The sequence below is a fragment of the Stylophora pistillata genome, chromosome 2 (assembly GCF_964205215.1).
Source record: "Stylophora pistillata chromosome 2, jaStyPist1.2, whole genome shotgun sequence".
NCBI lineage: Eukaryota > Metazoa > Cnidaria > Anthozoa > Scleractinia > Pocilloporidae > Stylophora > Stylophora pistillata.
In genome coordinates, this window is record NC_142520.1 from 9,865,750 (window position 1) to 9,888,325 (window position 22,576).

Here is a 22,576-nt window from a genome sequence, read left to right on the forward strand (position 1 = left end):
CAATAATTTGACTAAAGCAGGATACTTGACTATGTTGGCAGCCCCAACTCTGTGGTCCGCCAGGTTGAAGAAGATGTTTTGAAAATGGTTTTCGAAAATAGTTTTATACATGCTGGGTCAGAATAAGTGTACCTTATTTATTCAAGTACAGGTGTGCTAAGGACGTATTTGGTCTCAGGAAGGTAATGTTTACGTCTACCATCAAAATGAAAAGGCCGCTTCAGGAGTTGGTAAGTTCTCAGTGACAACAGATTTTCCATTTGTGCAGGCCCATCTTGAGCGTTTAACTTTCGGTTAGATCTGAATAGTCCCATTTAGTAAGTTGCTGGGCTTGTTCCGGCCTTGTATTTCAAGCCAAAGATGTTCCATGTCAAGACATCGAGATTTTATTGCTTTGCGTCACTTGTATTCAATCGACTCCATACTATATGCGCGAGGAATATGATCCTTCAGCCACACTTCATTAAGGTCAGTTGGTCAAAACCGTAGGCGCAGATGGTAAGAAGCAGCTCATTAGAGATCAGAGTCATAGCCTTACTGGTTGTTGTAAGAGGAATGAAAGAATTGTCTCTTTTTTTATGTTTTATTTGTCCTCAAAACTGGAGAGGGTGTCTATTGTTCTATTGTTAAAAGAGTCATTAACATCTCGTCAAAAGTTATTTAACTTTATTCATTTTTTTTCAGCTATCATTTAATACAAACCAAAAGAAAAAAGCAGACTAAGAGGCGGATCCCTACCCACCCTACCCACCAGATTTTTCTAACTGTAGGTTTGACACCAAACTACTCAGCATGAGCAAGAGATTGTAATTAGTTTATTTACAGTACAAAAAAACTATCTTTTTTAATCAAATTTTGTCTCCTCCTCTTTTATGAAGTATTCCTGGATCCACCCCTGGTGAAGACTAAGTGCAAGAAGAAATGGTTTTTGTTCTCTTCTGATATCCTTCTGGATGATCTCTGCACTCAGCCAACTTCTTCACACATCCTACACATAGAATAAATCGATGATTTGTAAGTATCGATAAATTCTGTCATTGATTACGAAAAGCTTAGCTAAATGCATGAAGCAATTCTCGAGTTTAAACTGGTTTGAACCCCATGGTATCTGAGCTCATATCTTGGATCACGAAGAAGGCGATATATCAAATATTTCTTGAAAAGTTTGCAGCTAGGGGTGAGTTACTTCTTTGGAAGTTTTCGATGAAAACATTTCTTCACTCGAGACTGCACGTTATGCGATGATAGAGCTACCGGCAATTCATATCCTACGCACACTCATCGAATAACTGTGAACTTTTTGGAGAAGAAAGCTATTATCAGAGTATATATTCAAGTGAATGGAACAAGATTATCATATCATGTCTCTATAACATTAAAACAGCAAAATTAAATGCTTTTTTTTTGTTTGTTTCGTTTTTTGTTGCAGTTGTTTTTTGTATGGTTTGTTGTATATATATATATATAAAGTGTGACTTGATTTTCGTAGAACAGTGCTCAATAGATAGAAGTAGAGCGAAGTATATATTATGGGAGGAAAAAGACAAGTAAACTACAAGTTCATCCCTACAAGCCTGTTTCGTGGTCGCCCACTCATCAGGGGATTTAATGAGAATAAACTTTACCATTGCTTATATACGATATAATTTGCATGATCTAACTAGTCTAATTTATGCAGCGCGAAATTGACAGTTTAGTTGTTGCGTAGGAGGGCTTTGCTTCTGTGGCGGCAAGAAGACACGAGTTCATTCCGCCACGCTAAACACAGAAACTCTACAGAACTCAGCAAGCACATCTGGACCCTCAAAGACAACAACATCGATCACTTTATTTCCTGGCGCATTCTCTCATCGCACTCACCGAACAACAGCTCAAGTAAAAGATGTAACCTCTGCCTCAAAGAAAAATTCTTAATCATTTGCCGGCCCGAACTATCAACACTAAACAAACGTAATGAACTCGTGTCTTCTTGCCGCCACAGAAGCAAAGCCCTCCCACGCAACAACTAAACTGTCAATTTCGCGCTGCATAAATTAGACTAGTTAGATCATGCAAATTATATTGTATATAAGCAATGGTAAAGTTTATTCTCATTAAATCCCCTGATGACTGGGCGACCACGAAACAGGCTTGCAGGGATGAACTTGTAGTTTACTTGTCTTTTTCCTCCCACAATATATATATATATATATATATATATATATATATATATATATATATAATTATTCGCAATCTTTTAAGCATGATTCGCTGTAATATCCAACCACATTTTTATGTATAAACCGGCAAAGTTTTTCCTTTCTTTATCGCACATATACGTACTCTTGATATTTGTAGGAAACAGCTAAGCCAAGTTAGTCACTCGGCTGCTTTGTTTTTTTATCACTATCAGCCGTACATCCTGACTCAAATGTTAAAAGCTAGGACACAGGTTCAATTGTCAAAACAGCCAAAATTAAATGATAGAAACAAGTTTTGTGCACTTTGCATTTGGAGATTCCTAACTGTACACAATGACTTGTGTTTGTACATCATGACTTGATGCTATAATATCCATAGAATGGATCTGTCGGTTAGTTACTGATTAAGATTTTATAGGTTATGAGGGGTTTGGTCCAAAAGTTCCATGGGAAGTTATGTATAGTGAAGGAATTTCTCCTCAACCTCATTGTTATTACATCGGTGTCAACCAGCCTCGACTCAAACCGTAATTTTAGCATTTACTTGCCTCAAAAAAAGATGTAGCGTGACGAGATTTCACTCACTATACCTGCTCGTTGTTTAGAGTCATGTACTTTCCATGTCCAGCGGACTCAGCCATCTCTACTCGCTGAGACACGGGAACTGTGGGCATGGCTCCAGATGCAAGAGGCACATGCATCACCTGAGGCTGGCCTCCCATATCTCCAAATGCAGGCACCATGATCATTTGAGGCTGGTCTCCCTGTGGAACCTGTGAGTCAGTTTCCACTGCGACTAGACCACCGGGTGTTTGCATTGGAGCCGCCACTGGACCATGATGACCATGAGTCATGGCTGATTGCATCATATGTCCCTAGAAATATTGAAGAAATTGAAATGATTTCCATCCACTCACAAGCACCGGCAAAGACAGCAGTATAAACAGGAACATTTCCTCGCTGTCCTTTAAAGAATAATGAGACTCACGTCCTTCCTTCGAGGTCTACCCTCTATTTTCATTTTTTTACAGAAACAACATTCTTTTATTGTATTTTCATGTTATGTCGAGGAGGTAGTAAACACGTATAGCCAACCGCAAAATTATTAGGAGAAAATAAAATTAATTTAATAGGTGATGTTTCCGCCGCCATGAAATTCTATTTTACCTTCCGCAGAGTTAAAGATGGGAATTGTTTCTTATTGAGACTCACCTGTTGAGACTGGTTATTGTAGCAACATGAGCACACTTTCATCAGGCAGCAGCAGATGGCTGCGCAGATTCCCATGAGCAACTCCAAACTCCCAAGGAACAGAAAGATGCCAGAGATTGCCAGTTCGCCTTCATATCCCGAGTGGCCTGAATTCTCATAATTGTAATCACTGTCAACTGAATTCACGGAAATTGAAATGCTGTAAATAATGATGGTTATCGCCCCAAGTACAGCTGAGGTAATGGAAAAGCCCATGAAGATAGCGCCCTAAAAGTCAAAATTAAATTCTGATGAGGTTTTATTCTCTCGCGATATCATTTATATGAATAAACGGTTCATGAGCGTGGGTGCCTTATATCAAAGGCGTAACAGCCCATCAATAACGAAGCGGACCTATGAGGGGACGAATTCTAATACTCGGAATAATTATTAGGATCGAAATACACCAATGTCAGTGTTCCATAACCCACAAATCAAAGCTAACTGATATGCTACAATTAGCGACACGTAAACTTTCGACCTTGTCGCCTGACGAAGACTAGCATTTCAGATATATATATATATATATATATATATATATATATATATATATATCTTGTTCTATTACATTTAAAACATCCCTTGACCTCAACAACCCCTTCGCTTTCAATGTTAGGGCCATAACGGGCCAGGAATTTCACTCCAAAAAAAGAATAAACTATAATTAATGCAGAGAATTTTTTTTCAATTGGGCGGGCATCAAAGGTTCCAGTCTCAGCGTTAATTGGGAATTTTAACACAATTCTCGCTTTTTGTGTATATTTATATATATATATAAATATATATTCATATATACAATTAATATACAATAATCTCATATATACAATCAATATACAATTCTCGCTTTTTGAATATATTTATATATATATATAAATATATACAAAAATATTGTAGATTGTATTACACGAGGACGGACAACTTCGAGCTAAGAAAGACATATACTCAAATAAAGAGTCTAAGAAGGTTTAATAAAAACGTTTCGGTCCGAGACCTTCATCAGTTGTAATACAATGACTTACAAATTCCTTAAATAGATTTATATAGGGCGTGATGACACATAAAAACAAAAACAGTAATTACTACGCGAAAAATTATTACAATAAAAAGAAATCGAAAAATTGTCGAATCCACTGAAAATGTTAAGGAACCATTGTTGACTTGAAAAGCGAGAATTGTTTTTTGGAATGAAATTCCTGGCCCGTTATGGCCCTAACATTGAAAGCGAAGGGATTGCTGAGGTCAACGGATGTTTTAAATGTAATAGAACAAGATGCGATCTTTGTCGCAACTTCTTGGTTGAATCTAATTCCTTTTAAAGTTTTCAAACAGGCAAGAGTTACAAGATACGATCGAAACTTTCCTGTGATTCTAAGAACATAATTTATTTGGCTTCGTGCAAGAAATGTCGCCTACAATACATTGGTTCCACAACAAATGACTTTAGAGTTAGATTTCGCAACCACAAGTCTGCTATGGTCACTAAGAAAAAGACCTGTGAAGTGGCGGTACATTTCTACAAAACACCACATGATTTAAGCGATTTCTCATTCCAATGCATTAATCAAGTGCAGGCGACAGTAAACAATTCAGGTCACATCGAGAAACTTCTAATTACCAAAGAAGCATATTGGAGCGCACAGTTGTTCTCTCTGGCACCCTTCGGATTGAATAAGCGCCAGGAATTTCACTCCAAAAAAAAGAATAAACTATAATTAATGCGGAGAATTTTTTCAAATTGGGCGGGCATCAAAGGTCCCAGTCTCAGCGTTAATTGGGAATTTTAGCACAATTCTCGCTTTTCAAGTTAAGAATGGTTCCTTAACATTTTCAGTGGATTCGACAAGTTTTCGATTTCCTTTTATTGTGATAATTTTTCGCGTAGTAATTACTGTTTTTGTTTATATGTGTCATCACGCCCTATATAAATCTATTTAAGGAATTTGTAAGTCATTGTATTACAACTGATGAAGGTCTCGGACCGAAACGTTTTTATTAAACTTTCTTAGACTCTTTATTTGAGTATATGTCTTTCTTAGCTCGAAGTTGTCCGTCCTCGTGTACTACAATATTTTTCCTATTTTTATTTTTCCTATCGAGGTTTGGACTGTGAATCCTTTTGAATCCTTCTGGCGCGGCGTCACTGTTGGCTCGAGGCCTGTTGGCTCGAATCTCAACATAAACATTGGTCTATACCGAGACGACGGACTTGCCACAACCGACCCCACACCCAGGGACACTGAAAATATCAAAAAAGAGATATGCCGCATTTTTAACGCTAACGGACTCCGCATTACCATAGAAGCTAACAAACAAGTAATCAACTTCCTGGACGTCACATTTAACCTCAGCCAAAACACCTACCAGCCATATACCAAACCCAATACCACACTACAATACGTCCACCGCGAAAGCAACCATCCACCGTCCAGCACGAAAAACATCCCCTCCGGCATCAACAGACGCTTATCATCCCTCTCATCCGACAAAACCTCCTTCGAACAAGCCGCTCCTGCCTACCAGAAAGCATTAAACACCAGTGGTTACAGCTACACACTCCACTACGAACCAACGCACACACAAAGTCGCAAGAACCGCCAACGCAACAACATCCTCTGGTACAACCCGCCTTTTACCAAGAACAACAGCACTAACATCGGACATAAATTCCTCACGCTGATTGACCAACACTTCCCCAAAGATCATAAGCTCCGCAGAATTTTCAACAGAAACACAATCAAAATTAGTTACAGCTGCATGGACAATACAAAACAAATCATCGACAACCACAACAAAAGAATCCTCACCTCCCACGTAAAGACTAACGCTACCGCCACAACCGACACCTCCACCGCAAACAACAACGAGAAATGCAACTGCCGACAGAAAAACTCATGCCCTCTAGACGGAAACTGCCTCCAACAATCTGTAATATACCAAGCTACCATTATACGTAAAGACAACAGCACGACGGACACATACATCGGGCTCACTGCAAACGACTTTAAGTCGCTACAACAACCACACCTCATCACTCCGACACCCAAAACACCGCAACTCCACCGAACTCAGCAAACACATCTGGACACTTAAAGACAACGACATCAATTATTCCATCACCTGGCGCATCCTATCTTCCCACCTGTCCTACAACAGCTCAAGCAAACGATGCAACCTATGCCTTAAAGAGAAATTCCTAATCATCTGCCACCCAGACCTATCAACACTCAACAAGCGTAACGAACTCGTCTCTTCCTGCCGACACAGAAACAAAGCACTCCTACGCAACAGCTGACTTGATACTTTTCACACTGCATAAACCATGTTAAATAGCAATTAGTGTAATATATAAGCGATGGTATCGCATTATTCTGCCATTAAAATCCCCTGATGAGTGGGCAACCACGAAACAGGTTTGTAAGGATGCATATGTAGTTGTTTTTTTCCGACTACCACATATTATACCTGCTCTACTATTTGTATCGAGCACTGTTTCACGGACACCAAGTTTAATCCCTATATATATATATATATATATATATATATATATAGTTAAGTGTACGATAAGGACGTAACGAAGAGACCAACTCTTGACTGTTCTGGACGAGTTTAATGCACATATATATTTATATTTATATCTATACTTGCATGATGAATGCAGCTGTGACAGATGTCAACTTACAAATATATATCGAGAGGTAGTTTGCGCCTCGGAAGTACCAACAACACCCAAAATTCCTGTGACGCCCACCTAGAGATAAACAGAAAACATCATCAAGTAAACGGGTAGTGCGAAAAAGTAGAATTACCCTGGTTTTATTAACTAAGTTGATCATTCAAATTGGTCACCGTGAAGGGTTTCCAAATCTGACGTTTACCGCTGGCCAATTTGCATTATTAGTTGTTTGATCAAATGATCATATTACATTTCCCCGCCGACGCAGCATCACAGTTTATTTGGAAGCTTACCCCTTTTATTAATTTGTCAAATTTAATGTCGAGAGGGAGAGGATGAAACTATTTCCCCGCCGACGCAGCATCACAGTTTATTTGGAAGCTTACCCCTTCTATTAATTTGTCAAATTTAATGTCGAGAGGGAGAGGATGAAACTATTTTGTATAATTTCCGTATTGAGTGACCAGTACCTTAAAATTCATTTAGCCTAAAAGCACAGATCTGAAAAAGGTCAAAATTAGCGCTGCAAAACGGTTTATTGAAGGGGTTTATTTACCAAATAAGTCATGCGTGAAATTAATTATTCGACTGCTAATTACGTGTAGTCCATATTTATCCTCGTTGACTATAGAAGGTAGACTGTGTTTAATGCCTAAGTCCGTAAATTACACCTATTCCATAGTCGAAGGTCCGAAACCAACAGACCATATTTCATTCTGACTGCATAAACAAGGAAGTTTACCCGTGAGAGCTGTGAAATTTGCTCTTTACGTGCATTAAAATACTTGACGATCTATCGCAATTCCAACTTGATGTTAAGATAAAAGAAATTTGGATTTTAATTATCTCCGCACCGGATTAAACTGAAAATATCAGTGAAAAAAGAAGTTGATGTTAGCATGCTGCGGGAAACTCTTGAAGAGACACGCCGATGCGAAAAGGAGGGACTGCTCACAGTCTACACTGATGGCAAAACTAGGGACTTTAAGCAAACCACAACGGCTACGGCAACGAGAGCGTGGAAAAACAATAGATTTAATCTGCAGAACAATAGCCTAGCATGTGTGTTTTGAAACTTTGTACATTTCTTAGCCGTCCTTTGCGAAACAACAACGTGAAATCACCAAAATTTGCGTTGTCTGCGAAGCGAGACCGCGGCGGCAAATAATTTTAATTTACATTTGGAACTGAACGCTACTTTTATGCGTTATCAAACAACAACAAACATATGAAACATATGTGTGAACTGCGGTTATGAGACGTATATGAGAACGATCCTTCGCAGTAAAGCACTATTTGAGCAATAGTGAAAATCAGACCTGAAAAAAATTTCAGGCCTGTACGGGACTCGAACCACTGACCTCTGCGATACTAGTGCAGCGCTCTACCAATTGAGCTAACAAGCCAACTGGGAGCAGGCCATCAAATTAATTCGATATAAACCCGTAGATGATAAATCAAACAACAACAAACATATGAAACATATGTGTGAGCTGCGGTTATGAGACGTATATGAGAACGATCCTTCGCAGTAAAGCACTATTTGAGCAATAGTGAAAATCAGACCTGATGGCCTGCTCCCAGTTGGCTTGTTAGCTCAATTGGTAGAGCGCTGCACTAGTATCGCAGAGGTCAGTGGTTCGAGTCCCGTACAGGCCTGAAATTTTTTTCAGGTCTGATTTTCACTATTGCTCAAATAGTGCTTTACTGCGAAGGATCGTTCTCATATACGTTTATGCGTTATGTTGAGTTTGAGATCTGGCGCCCTATGAGACGGTAAACACATGCAGCCATTTTCAAAATTCTAACTAAAAGTAGAAACTCATTTATTAATCGATGTCTTCCGTGCCGTTGCCGTCCTGACTGCTTAAAGTCCCTACTACCAAATGATGACTGAAACCTTCCCATCGATCTATACATAGTTCCGAAAACTATATCAGAGCAGTACATAATGCGCAAACTGAGTCACGTTAGGCAAATATATGAATAAGTAACCAGTTATTTAAACGGCGTTTGATAGAAGTCACTTTTTTACACACAACTCACCCAAATACCGATCCAAATTCCAAAACAGAAATAGCCAGTATAAAATTCAACAGTAACATAATCTGCGATACCAAAACAGACGAGGACAAAGCCAAGAAAAAGGTGTGCTATGGCGAGAAATCTCCCCACGGTCGTTGCTTGTGTTGAGTAGTCCGCCATCGTTTGTTTGGCAGTTTAACTCTCCAGACGAATTTGAGCTCATTTACATGTTACCTATCAAGGGATGTCAGTTTATGACGTACACGTCATGCGCGCTAATTCAAAATAAAAGCCTGTTCTTTCCAAGAGAGACTGAAGAAAGAAAAAGAACAAAGAAATAAAAGCCGTCTGATTAGAAAGAGCAATTCAATTTGTGAACCGGTGTAAAAACTCAATGCGAAAGGCAAGAGTTTTCATCTTCAACAAAGACGAAGATTTTTTCCATCAGAGTCGTCTTTCTCCTAACTTCTGTCCTCTACCTCTCATTCAAATCAGATCTCTTTGTCGTATTGTTTTGTGGTTCCTTTGCGGTTTTCATAGGGTCACTAATAATAATAATAACTAGCCTAAACAAGGTCAGATCGCACATGTTCTTTTCTTTCTTCATTAATGCTGAGAAAATTGTCGACTTTCAAAACAAAACTCTTGTTTACCGTGCCTTTGAAGAATATTTCATGATAAGCGTGTGCACAGCGAGGTATTAACGCATGCAGGAAGAGCACATACCATAGATAATATAATAGGGACCTTCAGCAGTTAAGAGTGCTTGACTTGCTTCTTAATTCTTCGACACTTCGATATACGCACAGCTAAAAGCAATTATTTCATGATGTGTGTTAACATCTTCTGGGAAAAATTTTTTTTCTTTTTTGTGATCGGCTACAATGTTCTTACTGTACTCGGCTGAGAAAAACTGAGGAGTTTAATGAAAGGACAAAATCTCCATGATGATCTCCTTCAAGCAAGAATGCTCCAACAGGATTATCAAGAGATTGCCAATGAGAATTCGTCTCTTTGAAATTCACGGAATACGTAGACAAACAAAATTAAAATATTCAAGTTTTGTTTGTTCGATTCAATTCGAAACCCGAAGAAGAATTTCGATTCTTCAAATTTTTTTAAAATAAAAGGCATGTAAAATTGTTGCAAAGTTTAGCTTATTTCTGAAAACGTGTTGTTATGTAGGCAAGGCTGTGCATGTTTATTTCAATCCGAGAGAAACCGCTTTTGAAAGCTTAGATTTGATACAATTTGGAGCGATAGCTTAAGATTATCATATTTTTTTATTGGTAGCTTGTTATTGAAAATAGAGAGCGATTTCTTGCCAGCATCTAATAAGGATATTTCAAAAAAGTGACTTTTTTATTGGTAGCTTGTTGTTGAAAATGGAGGGCGATTTCCCGTCAGCATTTAATAAGGATAATATTATCAAAAAGCGATTTGCTATTTATTTCCACTATTCTTTTCGTAACGATTTGGGGATTTAAAGTTAATTTAGGTATCGCCATCGTGGTTTACTTAACGACGGTAACGGCAACGCGGACGCGGCAAAACTAGAGATCTAATTATCAGAGCATTAGCTGAGCACGTGCAATTTAAACTTTGTACATTTCTCATTCTTCCTCTGCAAAACAACAGCGTTCGAAAACGCGCGCGGAATAAGAGAGTTAGAACAAAACAAAACAAAAAACCTCTTTATGAAGAGCAGAAACAATGGTCAGCATAGTTAGTATAAATACTAAGATAAACGCAAGGAAGCAGGAGGCCAGCAGAAGAAGCAAATTTGATTTAACTAGTCATTGTTCAATGATTTGTTTATAAGACTGTTTGTTTTGATCAGGTAAATTATCCATGGATTGGGTCAACCGTTTTAGGGTGAACCTGGGTATTTCCCATAACACGTAGAGGGAAAATTTGAGGCTGGTGCTCCTGATCCGTTGAGCGGAATGCTCCAACATCAGTGGTTCTTTCGAGTTCTCTTTCCAAAGGAACAGATACGAGAACTTCTTCCCTTCCGTTAGCCTTGTCGAACCCGGGGTTGTCGTTAAAAGGCAGATGTTGACCTCGCAGCTGAAACAAGGAAGAGGAACAATTTTTATATTGAGTCTTAAGCTAAAATGGATACCGGTTTTGTTTAAGTATCTATCATTATACAGAATTAATAGCGATGTATGTTTTCCTCTCAAGTGTATATGTCTCCTTTTTTGAGCATAAAATATTTACTTTTTAGTTAGTGTGGAGTAACTCTCAGGGGCTGATCCAGGAATTTTTGATTGAAGGCGGGGGGGGGGGGGGTCCAAACTTTGGTTCAAAAAGGACTGTTGGACTCTTTTGAGGCAAATTACTTATCCCCAACACCCCCCACACCCCCCTCCCCTGCCAGTCGCGGTTGCACGTTATAATTCCTTGACCGTTTACCGTTTACTTGGATTCATTAATTAAAAAAATCAGCCAGTTAAAAAGTGATATACGATCCTGTCGATGTAAGACTTCCAGTCTCAAGCTGTAAGCGTCAGGTCTGATAGGGGAGGGGTCCGGACCCTCCGGACCTCCCCCCCTGGATCTGCCACTGACTCTTAACTTTTTCACAATTTACCACTCGTTATCTGCCATACCCAACGTGAACGACCAGTTTCCAATATGTACCTACTGGGTATTTCAAAACAATCAATCTCTAGCTCTGCGTGTGTATTTAAAGATAGTTATTGGTAAACGAAGGCTAGTTCACACGTACATGTCATTCTGAAATCAATTTAGCTTATGAAAGGATGCCACTCAAAGCTCACCGCTTCCTCCATAAGTGGTGTCTCGTCTACCACAGTGAGGCAGCTGTGAATTCCGGCCCATAATCCGATGATAAACTCAACAACACCTAAAACTGTTATGGCTCCGGCGATGGCAACTGGTAAAGGGAACAAAACGGCGATGAACCAGATCAGTGATAGGTATGTCCCGTAGGCGACAAGAATTGTCAAACCAAACAGAGAGGAAAAGATGGACAGGAAGATAAAGGCACCAATCTGAAAAAAAAAAAAAAAAAAATATTTGCTCGCAAATAGAATTTTTATGCCTTCTCTCTGATTATTTATTGATTATTTCACAATCAAGGGGGACTGGGTTTGGGTCAGGGGTCAATGGCCATTACGCTTGATCCCCTCTGAGGGTTTTTACAAGTCACATTAACTCCCTAGCCATGTGCTCATCACTCGCCTCGATTACTCGGAGTGAGAAGCTGTTTTTTGACTCCCTCCTCCTCCCCCTGATCCGCCCACTTTCTCTTGTTGTAAATTTAGTGTTGGTGCGTTTTTCTTGGCCCGCACCTTTACTGGGTAAACACCTTAACGGAATTCATTCTTGTTGTGTTTGCTTCAATAAAAGCGGCTACGGACCTATTGTCCATAGCCATATTGCTCCAACTTAAGTTTGTTATTTTTTGGTGCCCAGTAAACAGAGCTCAGGCAAGAGCAGCATTTGTAGATTGTTTTGGGCAGAGAGAGAAAGGCATAAAAACATATATCATTTCTATGCATCTGCCCCTAGATACATTCTTTGGGACACCAACAGCCTCCCCCTGCCCCTCTCAACGTCGGTATACAAGATGGCATAAAATCATTTGCAATTTACAACTGTGGAAAGGGGACGAAGGCGAAACCAAATTATTTCAAGCATCTACACTCCAAAACACATTTGTTGGGACTCCTACAGCCTTCCCTTGCCCCATCTTAATATTGGTGTACAAGATGGCATAAAATCATTTGCAATTAACAACTGTAGAAAGGGGACCAGGGCGAAACAAAATTATTTCAAGCATCTACGCTCCCAAGCACATTTGTTGGGACAACTACAGCCTTCACCTGCCTCTCTTAATGTTGTTCTGCAAGATGGCATAAAATCATTTGCAATTAACAACTGTGGAAAGGGGACAAAGGCAAAACCAAATTATTTCAAGCATCTACACTCCAAACACATTTGTTGGGATACCTACAGCCTCCACGTGCCCCTTTTAATGTTGGTCTACAAGATGGCATAAAATCATTTCCAATTAGCAACTGTGGGAAGGGGACAAAGGCGAAAGAAAATTATTTCAAGCATCTACGCTCCCAAGCACATTTGTTGGGACAACTACAGCCTTCACCTGCCTCTCTTAAGATGGCATACAAACATTGGCAATTAACAACAGTGGGAGGGAGACAAGGGCGAAAGAACAATATAGAAGTTGTTCTAGAGAAGTGTATAAACTAAATTTGATTGGAAGTGTAAGTCTCGTGGAAGGAGAAACATAAAAAATAATAATCATACACGGCACAATGTCTTAATTTTTCGTTTCAAAATGTTGCAAGTCTTTAAGATCATTGACATTGAGTGCTGGATTTTATTTGTTGCATGATGACGTTTGAAAGAGGAGCGAATTATTTGCCCTGTGCATGCACATCAGCGTTTGAGAGAAGCAGTTTTCCTATTTTTTTTAGTTCCACTTTCAAGAGTTTAAGAGTTGCGCGCTAGAAGGAGAAACAATATATTTGTGTTTAACTTAAGTCAGATTTACAACAGTTTAAGAACTTGTGCTCATGAGAAACTGCTAAGCTGATGTACATGTATTTCGAAGACTTTGACTCGATTAGGATATTTATTTGTAGTCACTGAAATGCTTTAGTTCTGTAGCAAACTAATGATAACTTACACAAACTTTGTGGTCTCTTCGACTGACAAAAATGCCCACAATTCCTGTCACCAACATCTGCATAGAAACAAATTAATACCAAACAAGATAAGCGTCGTCACCAGTGCACCCGCAAAAACTAACCCAGCTCCACTCCATAACATAACGGTGGCAAATTATCATGGAGTAAATTCATTTTGTGTACCCGTTGGTGTTTTTATATCTGTTTTTCGAAGGTTTACTTGCAGTCGTACCTACATTTTTCTGCAAATACATATGCATGTAGTTTTATTATTATTGTATTTTTAAATCTGCAGGGACTGAGAGAAACGGTAAGGAACATGCTATTTAGGAAAAAAATTCACTAAATATGGATATTTCCCATGTCTCAAGTGCTAATACTATCCTGCGGCACATATGACCCAGATATAGAGTTTGCACATTAGCCTTAAACGGACGCGGAAGCATCTTTGGGAATCCAATATGTTGAATACGCAGTTTTATTTTTGACTGCGCATTCACATCTATTCCAAACAAAAAAAATAAAATTATCCTGGCTCTATCATATGCGTAAAGGTTGCTTTCATAGAAAACCTCTTGTCCTTTGCTTATGATCAACCCAAAATGTAAACATGAAGAAAAGCTAAGCTAACAGTATTTGTTACTTGTTGTTTACCGATTCGACCTCAACCTCAACTGATAAATGTAGTGTTGTTTGAGTTGCTGAGTTGTATGGTTTTCCAAATTAAGCACTTTAAGCCTAGCTTGTATGCAATGTGATTTTGAAAATAGCGATTACAACCTGTCAATACAAAATTTTAATTGCGCAGCAATACTCACCCAAATTCCGATCCAAACCCCAAAGTAGTAAGTTTTTCCTTTGGAAAGAAAGTATCTCAAGAAAACATTCGCTTTGGAAGTGACCCGAAGCTCTGCAATTCCAAAAATCGTCAGAAGGATGCCAAAGACAATGTGCGCAATGCCGAGATTTCTCATTAATCCGGAGCGACCTGCCATTTTGGCAAATGGGAAATGGGAACAACTAGGGTTTGAATCTCTGTCGTCAACATCAAAAAGAAATAATGAAGAGTATAAGTGCTTTTCCAATTCAATTTGCATAACGGGATGTGTAAGCATTGAGCCGAACTACAATTTTTAGCAACTCATTCGTCTCTCTAAGGACCTGTGTCATAGTTGGCGAATCTATCCTCGTTTAGACGAATTTTACAAAGTTTACAATTGCAACCCCATCCAAAGTTCACCATTGCTAACTATCCTTCTTCCTCCTGGATCATGGAATAGTTGTTAGAAAAAAATTAATTAAAAGAATTGAGGTATGGTCAATATTTGTCGGGTGATGGTTCAACGGTCGCAACAAAGGCCATAAAGACCCTGAAAAGAAAACCCAATCAACTGAAGAGGAACAAACACTTATGATATTGTACGTGGTCAAAACACTTATTACTACTTAAAAATTTGATTGAAAAAAAAAACATCTAGGCATAAATATTTTGACAACAGAGCACTATCTACAATGGTAACTAAGGCGGGTCTGAATTGAGCCTCTTCGACTTTTTTTTTTTTTTTTCAATCTTTACAACATGTTTTCCTCGCAAGATTGAACCTACTAATTAATAAAAAAAGTCTACGAATTCGTAGTTGTATGATTAAGGATTAAATTAGAATCTTTTAAGGCTTGTTCAATGGAAGAAAAGTCGAGGTATTATGAAAATAGTTCTGGGCGACGTCCGGTTTCTAAGCAACAGCTAAGCCATCCCTCCCCTAGGTCATAGTCAGCTGATAACAAGTTACATATGCATTATTCACCGAGCTTGTTCGGTCAAGATAACTGGATATTGGCCGAGTTCTTTATTCAATTTTTTTGCGTTTTTATGGACTGCAAACAAAAAAGAAGAATAAGGCATTCTGCGTTGTGGGCCACCAGTGTCTAAAATCCTAAACTAGCCAATAATGTCCGAAATCAGTCGGTAATCGGCTGCAAAATATGCAAAACCAAAATTTGGACACTGGTCCAAATCAAAAATTGGCCAATTGTGTCCAAAATCGAAAATCGGCCATTTGAGTCAATGAAAGACTCCAGTAATTCTACTTTTAGATAAAAGAAAATTAACTCTGATTGTTTAAATTAAAAGAGCTGAGAATCTGAAATATTGTGTTTCTAGATGATTTAGCGGACAAAGTACGAATTTGTTATCTTTTTCGTGAATTTCATTGATAAGGTGGAAAGGTGTAAAACGGCACCTTTGTTCCAAAAAATACTGTCGTTTCTTAGCTTTTGGTTAAAAGACATTTTGTCAAAAGCGCGAAAAAGGTACCTTTTTTTGCATTAAGAAATATTAGGGAAAGCGCGAAATAGGTAAGTAACCGTTTTGCAGTATCGAGAAATGGAGAATTGTCGTTTTTTTCTTACGAACTTTAAGAGCAATTAGCAAGTTATTCAAAATTAAAATTACTTTTACCTTCTAAAACGTAACCTACACAGGAGTTTATCAGTATTTTATACTGTCAAGTGCCACACTCGAAAAATAAAGTTGATCATTATTATTATTACTAGATACGATGAATATATGAAGTTCATATATTTTGAACTGCGGTTATAGATACGTATGATGCACGATCCTCGCAGTAGAGAGCGCTATTTATGCAATAGCGAAAATCAGACCTGAAAAAAATCAGGCCTGTACGGGATTCGAACCACTTACCTCTGCGATACTGGTGCAGCGCTCTAACAATTGAGCTAACAAGCCAACTGGGCGCAGGTCGTTAAGTTGATTCGTAATAAACCCGTGATGATAAATCAGATACGATGAATACTTGAAGTTCATATATTTTGAACTGCGGTTATAGATACGTATGATGCACGATCCTCGCAGTAGAGAGCGCTATTTATGCAATAGCAAAAATCAGACCTGAAAAAAAATTAAATAAAAAAAAAAATTGTTAGAAAAAAAAATAGTTGGCTTGTTAGCTCAATTGGTAGAGCGCTGCACTAGTATCGCAGAGGTCAGTGGTTCGAATCCCGTACAGGCCTGACTTTTTCAGGTCTGAGTTTCGCTATTGCATAAATAGCGCTCTCTACTGCGAGGATCGTGCATCATACGTATTATTATTATTATTATTATTATTATTATTATTATTATCATCAATTAATTTTTTTCCAAAAATTTTAATATCATTGCGCTTTAGCATTTTTCAATTTCTTTTTTTTTTTTTTTTGCAATTAGTATTAGGTTTGTTGATGAATTTGAATTTTAGCAACGTTACTAGAAGACAGACAAACCATAACATGAGCGCAACATTTACTCTGAAAAACATGTCTTGAATGGAACATTCCATAATATCAATACGAAACAATGCTGGAAATGTCTATCATTTTTACTGAGGCGTAGGTTTAAGGTTAAAATTGAATGGGAACGCTTATCATCTAATTGTGACCGGTACGGCTCCGCACGCGATTTCTCATAGAAAACCATACTGAAAGAAAACATGTGTAGGGCCGGATGGGTCGACGAAAGCTGGTCCGGAAAAAGTTGTTCGGCCCTGCACTTGCGCGGTTTTGATGCAAAAACTTAGTGAAAAGAGACAAGGATTAAAATAAAAAAAGGTTCCGTTTTTCGATGAATTGCGATCTTCTCGTTTTTATTGTAAAATCTTTTTTTGTGGTTTTCCCGAGCGCGCCAATCTATTGCGCCCTATTTATTATGAATTAAATTTTCAAAACTAATACCCCATTCACACCAAAGCCTAAACATGCTTTAAAGCTGTTTTGTTAAACATGGTTTAACACAACAGCTCCATAGAAACCGCTCAAATCAATATTTGGTTGACTTCAAATGTGGCACATTGAAAATACAATTTAGCAATTGCTTGAATCTTGTGGAAAATTTAGTTTTTCAGTTCTCTGCTTCTGATTTTTATTCAGTTAAACCTGGTTTAACTAAACAAGTTTTCTGGTGTGAATGGGGTATTAGTCAGTGGTCACATGATGAAATGTTTCATGACTGAGTTGGGTCGGTCCGGACAGAAAAACATTTGGCTCTCTTTAATGACGCACAGGCCTCGCTGCGTACATCATGGCATCGAGCCAAATATTTTCCCGTCGGGCCTTCCCACACAGTCAATAAGATTATAGTAATTGATGGCAAGTGGGCTTCCAGAAACCACAAGACTTCTTCCACCAATCATCTTATTGATTACTCATGTATTTAACTAGTGTTTACCTCAATAAAAGAAATTGTACCTCTTTTGTTCCCCTTATCTGAGATTAAAATTACTTCTTTTTGGCAAAACATTCTGGCTGAAATGTTTTCTTAAGATACAGTCGGAAATATCTCATTTGTACGATGTATATCGTCACATTAATGGCACTATTGGAATATCCTTTTAATGCGCTCCCAGAGCGAATAACAAAGTCGGTCTTGAAATCAAACCGTTGGTCTGACTTAGTGACGTTGTTATAAACAACCTGACCATAATAAAATAAATAAGGAAGAACAAAAGCCAAGGTAAGGGTTACGATGATAGTGGTACCTCGAATCGCCGCAGCTCTGCGGAATATTTTGAGGGCGTTGTCTCTTTGGATGTGTATTCTCCTTCCTCTTATATTTGCCCAGAGAGTTTTGATGAGTAAGGCGTTAATTATAACTGTTATACAACCTGGTATGATGTACTGGAGAGTTGTAAAACTTAAGAGCATGATTCTAAACGGAACATAGCTATCGTCATACCTGCAGACCAAAGTGTAATGGGTCTGGTTTAAATCGAACCTTATATCTTTGAAGGTCGAGGCAGGGATCAAGGTAAATAAAAACCCTGCCAACCAAGCAAACTTAACCATCTTTTTCACCGTGCGGTGGCTAGAATGACGGAAAATTCCTCGAGTTATCATGAACCTCTCGATGCTAAAGAATAACAAGTTATTCATGGTGATCGACGTGAATACAATGTTTAAGTAGCGCACTATGTTACAACTCCAGCCTTGATTGAATATATCAAAATACAACTGAATGCAGATGGGTGGAAGTGAGATTACGTCACAGAGAACATCAGAAATAGCAAGACTCTTGATGTAGACATCGCAGTTATTTTCAAACGACCAGGCTTTGGCAAATGGCGCTGTCTTGGCTTTGGACTTCAGAAAGCACAGCACAAGAACATTTCCCACAAATCCTATTACTCCCACAGACACCAACAAAACAAAAAGAGTCAGTCTTGTTGAAGAACCTAACGGTGCGTACATAAAAGTTTTTTCCGCGTATTCAGTCCCATTTCTTGGAGTAGAAGGTTCAGTCGGTGTGGATAACACTGTTTTGGAGATTTGCGACGTCAGATTTACGCATTGAGTATTGGCTGTCTGCATTAACAACAGCAACCTGCGCGGAAAAATTATTGATCAGATGGCTTTTGGAGTATCTTTATGGTAAAGCAACGGAGTGCGAGATGCTATCGTTAAAAGTTTGATTTCTCCTAACGGACTTTCTTTGCCTCACGGTCGTGACAAAGCAAATTACTCCTATGCTTTTGAAAAATTTTTAACTGAGTCAAAACAACAGCTACAAAACAAACAACAACAAAACAAACATAGGCACATACACACTCATTCATAGGAATGATTGGCTTCACATGCGATGGATGAAAACAAGGAACTCCATATAAACGATTGCCGCAAATTATAGAGGGAATGAGAACTTAGCAGTGGACTTTTTACGAGGTGGCTCTCGTTGTTAACTGTTTTCTAGTGGAATTAAAATTTGGAATACTGGAGGAAGAAGATCGGGTAGGACCCGGATAAAAAAAACGCTCTAAGCAAGAAAGAAATATTCCAAAACAAATATTAAATACTAAAAAAAATTAAACGAGCTGAGAGATGCGACTATCAAAGCTGATATTACTTACCCTGGTACATGAAACAAATTTATCCTCAGCATTTTTTTCCTCTCTGCTTAGACACTATATATATTTAGGTTGAGGCTTTCATAAATTCCTATCAAATGGTAAAAATCATTTTGATTAAAAACCAAGTACCGTAAATGCTCGAATTAGCGCCCAGCTTCAAATAAGCGCCCCGCTTTGAATTAGCGCCCCTCCTAATGTTCAAAATTTGTAATATGCGCTTCCCTTCAAATAAGCGCCCCCCCCCCCCCCCCATCCCCCGAGAAAAAGTTAGGGAAAGATTTCCGTATAACCCCATACTTCGTTATGCATTCCATTATTGGATAAAGGAAAGCAGAGGCAAAACAACAGATTTACTTCGGGACTACGGCTTTGTTTTTGATTGGTATGGGGTTATACGGAAATCTTTCCAAAATGAGCTTCGATACTCGGTACGATATACGAGACGTATACGGTCTATACGGTTCTTTTGATGATATTTGACATTGTTAAATAGTATAAACAGTAATGTCCTTTCAAAGTCGCACGGGTTTGCTTCTAATTTCCTTGATAGAGGTATCCATGTGAGCAGATAGCTGCTTCACTTTGTTAAGTTCCTCGTAAAACTTTCCTCCCAATCGCCGGCTTCTTGTTACTGCCTCAAAAGCTCCTGGAAGTACGAGGCCATTTTAAGTTTTCTGCTTCCAGCGACTTCAACTACCACCTGATTATCTTCATGAGCTCGTAGAAATATAAAAAAGAGGAAGGAAAGTTCAATGGGTACATGTTTGGTTGTAAATAGACATAAACATGGTGTTATTTTGAGGCTAAAAATTGATAAACGAAATAAGCGCCCCCCTTCAAATTAGCGCCCCCTAAGCATTAGCGCCCCCCCCCCTCCCCCCTCTTGCCGTAGAAAATTAACTAAGCGCCCCGGGCGCTAGTTCGAGCATTTACAATACACTGCAATTGTAGATTAAATATGCGAATGAAATGGAATGGAACTACCTTCGGTAATCAAAAGGTACAAAACATTAAGTCTCTCAGTCCTTTCCGTAAGTATTTCTAGATACGACGGGGAAAGTATTCAGCTACGTTCTTAGGTTTTATCTTCTAGCCACCGTTATGCTTCTGGTTTGTGAAAGAAACCATCTGAATTGGCAAGGTGCAACTAGAATTAAAACAAGTGGTATGATGAGACACTGAAACGAGCCGTTTCGTGAATTAATCTTCAATCTTATTATTGCGAGTCAAACCTTGAAAGAGGAAATAACTACTGGTGCTCTTGTTGATATTAATTATTTATCTTTAATCTGAAAATTTACATGATACTTCACACAAAAACGACAACTGATTTTTACGTCTCTTGCTCGAACTTTTAAGAGCTCTCGCCTGCCTTTAAGCTCTTAAAAAAGCGGGAGAATTATTTGGAAGGGTGACAATTTCATTTTTACGAGAGAATAGCGATTTCAAATCTATGACAAGTCAGATTTTTCTGTAATAAAACGACTGGTCCACTTACCGGAGGTCTCTTTGAAGGAAATGGAGATCCTTTTGTATAAAGGGGATGCTGGAAATTAATTCTACCGTATCAATGCAGTATAATATCGATAAAATTGTTAGTGTGTCCTGAATCCTCTATGTAGATGCTTGCGCTGAGTGATCTTGTGAAGGCTGACTTTTACCACAGATTTGTTTATAGCTTAACTTGAACTGCGTGTAAGAAGTGCCCTTGATTTGAAAGCGAGACTGAAACGGTTCCAGCTGTCTTAATCATTTTCAGGCCAAATGGTATTTTTATTTGCCCCCTGCTTTGAAAACTCAACCGGAATCCACTTATTGTGACCGGCATTCTGTCAAAGTTTTAGATAGAAGCGGTCCAGCGTCTACAGAGATGATTTGATCAAATCAAAACATCCTAATGAAAACAAAGCACGCAAGACGCTAACAGTAGTAACAAAAGAACAACAAGAACTGGATTTGGCTCTAGTTGTCTATGAATTGTAATTCCCCGCCGGTTACATTCATTAAACCCGAGTAGCATCAAACCAGGACTGGATTTGGTTCGTTAAATACTAGTAAGAAAGCCAAAACCGAAAAGAGATATCTAAGTCCAAGCAGATCTAAATAGATTATAGCTACACGGGTTTCGTTTTCTTCATAAGAAAGGAGGTAGATGCGAAATGTGTACAATGACCCGCCCACACGTCTCGGTGGGATACTGACCTAATAGTATATATTTTTACGGAAGTGGAACCTTAAATATTGAATTTGGAAAACGGCCAGAAAAGAATAAATTTTAATATAAGACACTAAGTAAGATACTAATGAACCTAACTCCGCAGCAGAATCATTTCTAAGTTACATTAAAGTAGACCGATTAAAGATGATGAGTAATATAATATTTTAGATAACAAAAGATCCATTGTAAAAGCTACTAAGAAAACAAGGTAAAGGTTGAGAATAGCAGTAACTCTGCATGATAGAACTCTTTAGACGGTGAAAGTGCCCGGAAAAACATTGGACTCAGAGTTTGAAAGCAAAAATTTATTAGCTGTTCTGTCAAAATAGTTACGATCGATTTACAAATCATATAATCTTCCGATCAACAGAGTTATCAAAATCTGCGGAGAAATATGCTCCTAATTGCAGTAAAGTTGTCGTATGAAAAGAAAAAAAGCAAAAAATAAATAAATAAATAAATAAATAAAGATGGAAAAACTCAAATAGGAATTTATTTATGATACTAACCTCTGGTTGTTTGCCCGGCAGCCGAACAATTTTGACAAAAAAATTATTTCAAACTTGTTGAGAGTTGCAGAATTATATTCTAACACCGTACGTTTACGCTAATATTTTCCTTTGTTCTATGAAAACGTCAGTGCAATAAAGTAA

At 38.3% G+C, this 22,576-nt stretch overlaps 3 protein-coding genes across 5 annotated transcripts; all 3 read right to left on the minus strand.

Moving 5' to 3' along the window:
- Positions 1 to 644: 644 nt before the first annotated feature.
- Positions 645 to 9,347, minus strand: LOC111343055 (uncharacterized). 3 transcript variants are annotated; one of them, XM_088749120.1, is made up of 5 exons: positions 9,151 to 9,346; positions 7,111 to 7,179; positions 3,393 to 3,659; positions 2,771 to 3,055; positions 645 to 988 (listed from the first exon to the last, which is right to left on the minus strand). In XM_088749120.1, exons 1-5 carry the CDS (start codon positions 9,307 to 9,309, stop codon positions 980 to 982), a joined length of 789 nt encoding a protein of 262 aa, XP_088605246.1. In that variant the 5' UTR covers positions 9,310 to 9,346; the 3' UTR covers positions 645 to 979. The 3 variants fall into 3 exon arrangements, with proteins under 3 accessions (XP_088605246.1, XP_022805929.2, XP_088605247.1); XM_022950194.2 differs by lacking the exon at positions 7,111 to 7,179 and having other exon boundaries at positions 9,151 to 9,347; XM_088749121.1 differs by lacking the exon at positions 645 to 988 and having other exon boundaries at positions 2,765 to 3,055; positions 9,151 to 9,347.
- Positions 9,348 to 10,303: 956 nt separating this feature from the next.
- Positions 10,304 to 16,499, minus strand: LOC111343059 (uncharacterized). The gene is made up of 4 exons (XM_022950199.2): positions 14,630 to 16,499; positions 13,811 to 13,867; positions 11,916 to 12,149; positions 10,304 to 11,199 (listed from the first exon to the last, which is right to left on the minus strand). Exons 1-4 carry the CDS (start codon positions 14,924 to 14,926, stop codon positions 10,975 to 10,977), a joined length of 813 nt encoding a protein of 270 aa, XP_022805934.2. The 5' UTR covers positions 14,927 to 16,499; the 3' UTR covers positions 10,304 to 10,974.
- Positions 16,500 to 16,548: 49 nt separating this feature from the next.
- On the minus strand, positions 16,549 to 21,425 carry LOC111343057 (neuropeptide S receptor-like). The gene is made up of 4 exons (XM_022950197.2): positions 21,204 to 21,425; positions 20,690 to 20,852; positions 19,706 to 19,793; positions 16,549 to 19,182 (listed from the first exon to the last, which is right to left on the minus strand). The coding sequence occupies exons 3-4, from the start codon at positions 19,735 to 19,737 to the stop codon at positions 18,081 to 18,083; spliced, it is 1,134 nt and encodes a 377-aa protein (XP_022805932.2). The 5' UTR covers positions 19,738 to 19,793; positions 20,690 to 20,852; positions 21,204 to 21,425; the 3' UTR covers positions 16,549 to 18,080.
- Between the last annotated feature and the right edge of the window lie 1,151 nt (positions 21,426 to 22,576).

Excerpts from the sequence above, each read along its gene's own strand:
- LOC111343055 (XM_088749120.1), bottom strand. The coding sequence starts at position 9,309 with ATGGCGGACTACTCAACACAAGCAACGACCGTGGGGAGATTTCTCGCC. Across the intron at positions 3,660-7,110 it reads CTACCTCTCGATATATATTT|GGCGCTATCTTCATGGGCTT; the intron begins GTAAGTTGACAT and ends TTTGACTTTTAG. Across the intron at positions 3,056-3,392 it reads ACAATAACCAGTCTCAACAG|GGACATATGATGCAATCAGC; the intron begins GTGAGTCTCAAT and ends CAATATTTCTAG.
- LOC111343059 (XM_022950199.2), bottom strand. The coding sequence starts at position 14,926 with ATGCTTACACATCCCGTTATGCAAATTGAATTGGAAAAGCACTTATAC. Across the intron at positions 12,150-13,810 it reads GAAGAGACCACAAAGTTTGT|ATTGGTGCCTTTATCTTCCT; the intron begins GTAAGTTATCAT and ends TTTTTTTTTCAG. Across the intron at positions 11,200-11,915 it reads CACCACTTATGGAGGAAGCG|CTGCGAGGTCAACATCTGCC; the intron begins GTGAGCTTTGAG and ends TCCTTGTTTCAG.
- LOC111343057 (XM_022950197.2), bottom strand. The coding sequence starts at position 19,737 with ATGCTGAGGATAAATTTGTTTCATGTACCAGG. Across the intron at positions 19,183-19,705 it reads AATTTGTTTCATGTACCAGG|GTTGCTGTTGTTAATGCAGA; the intron begins GTAAGTAATATC and ends TTTTCCGCGCAG.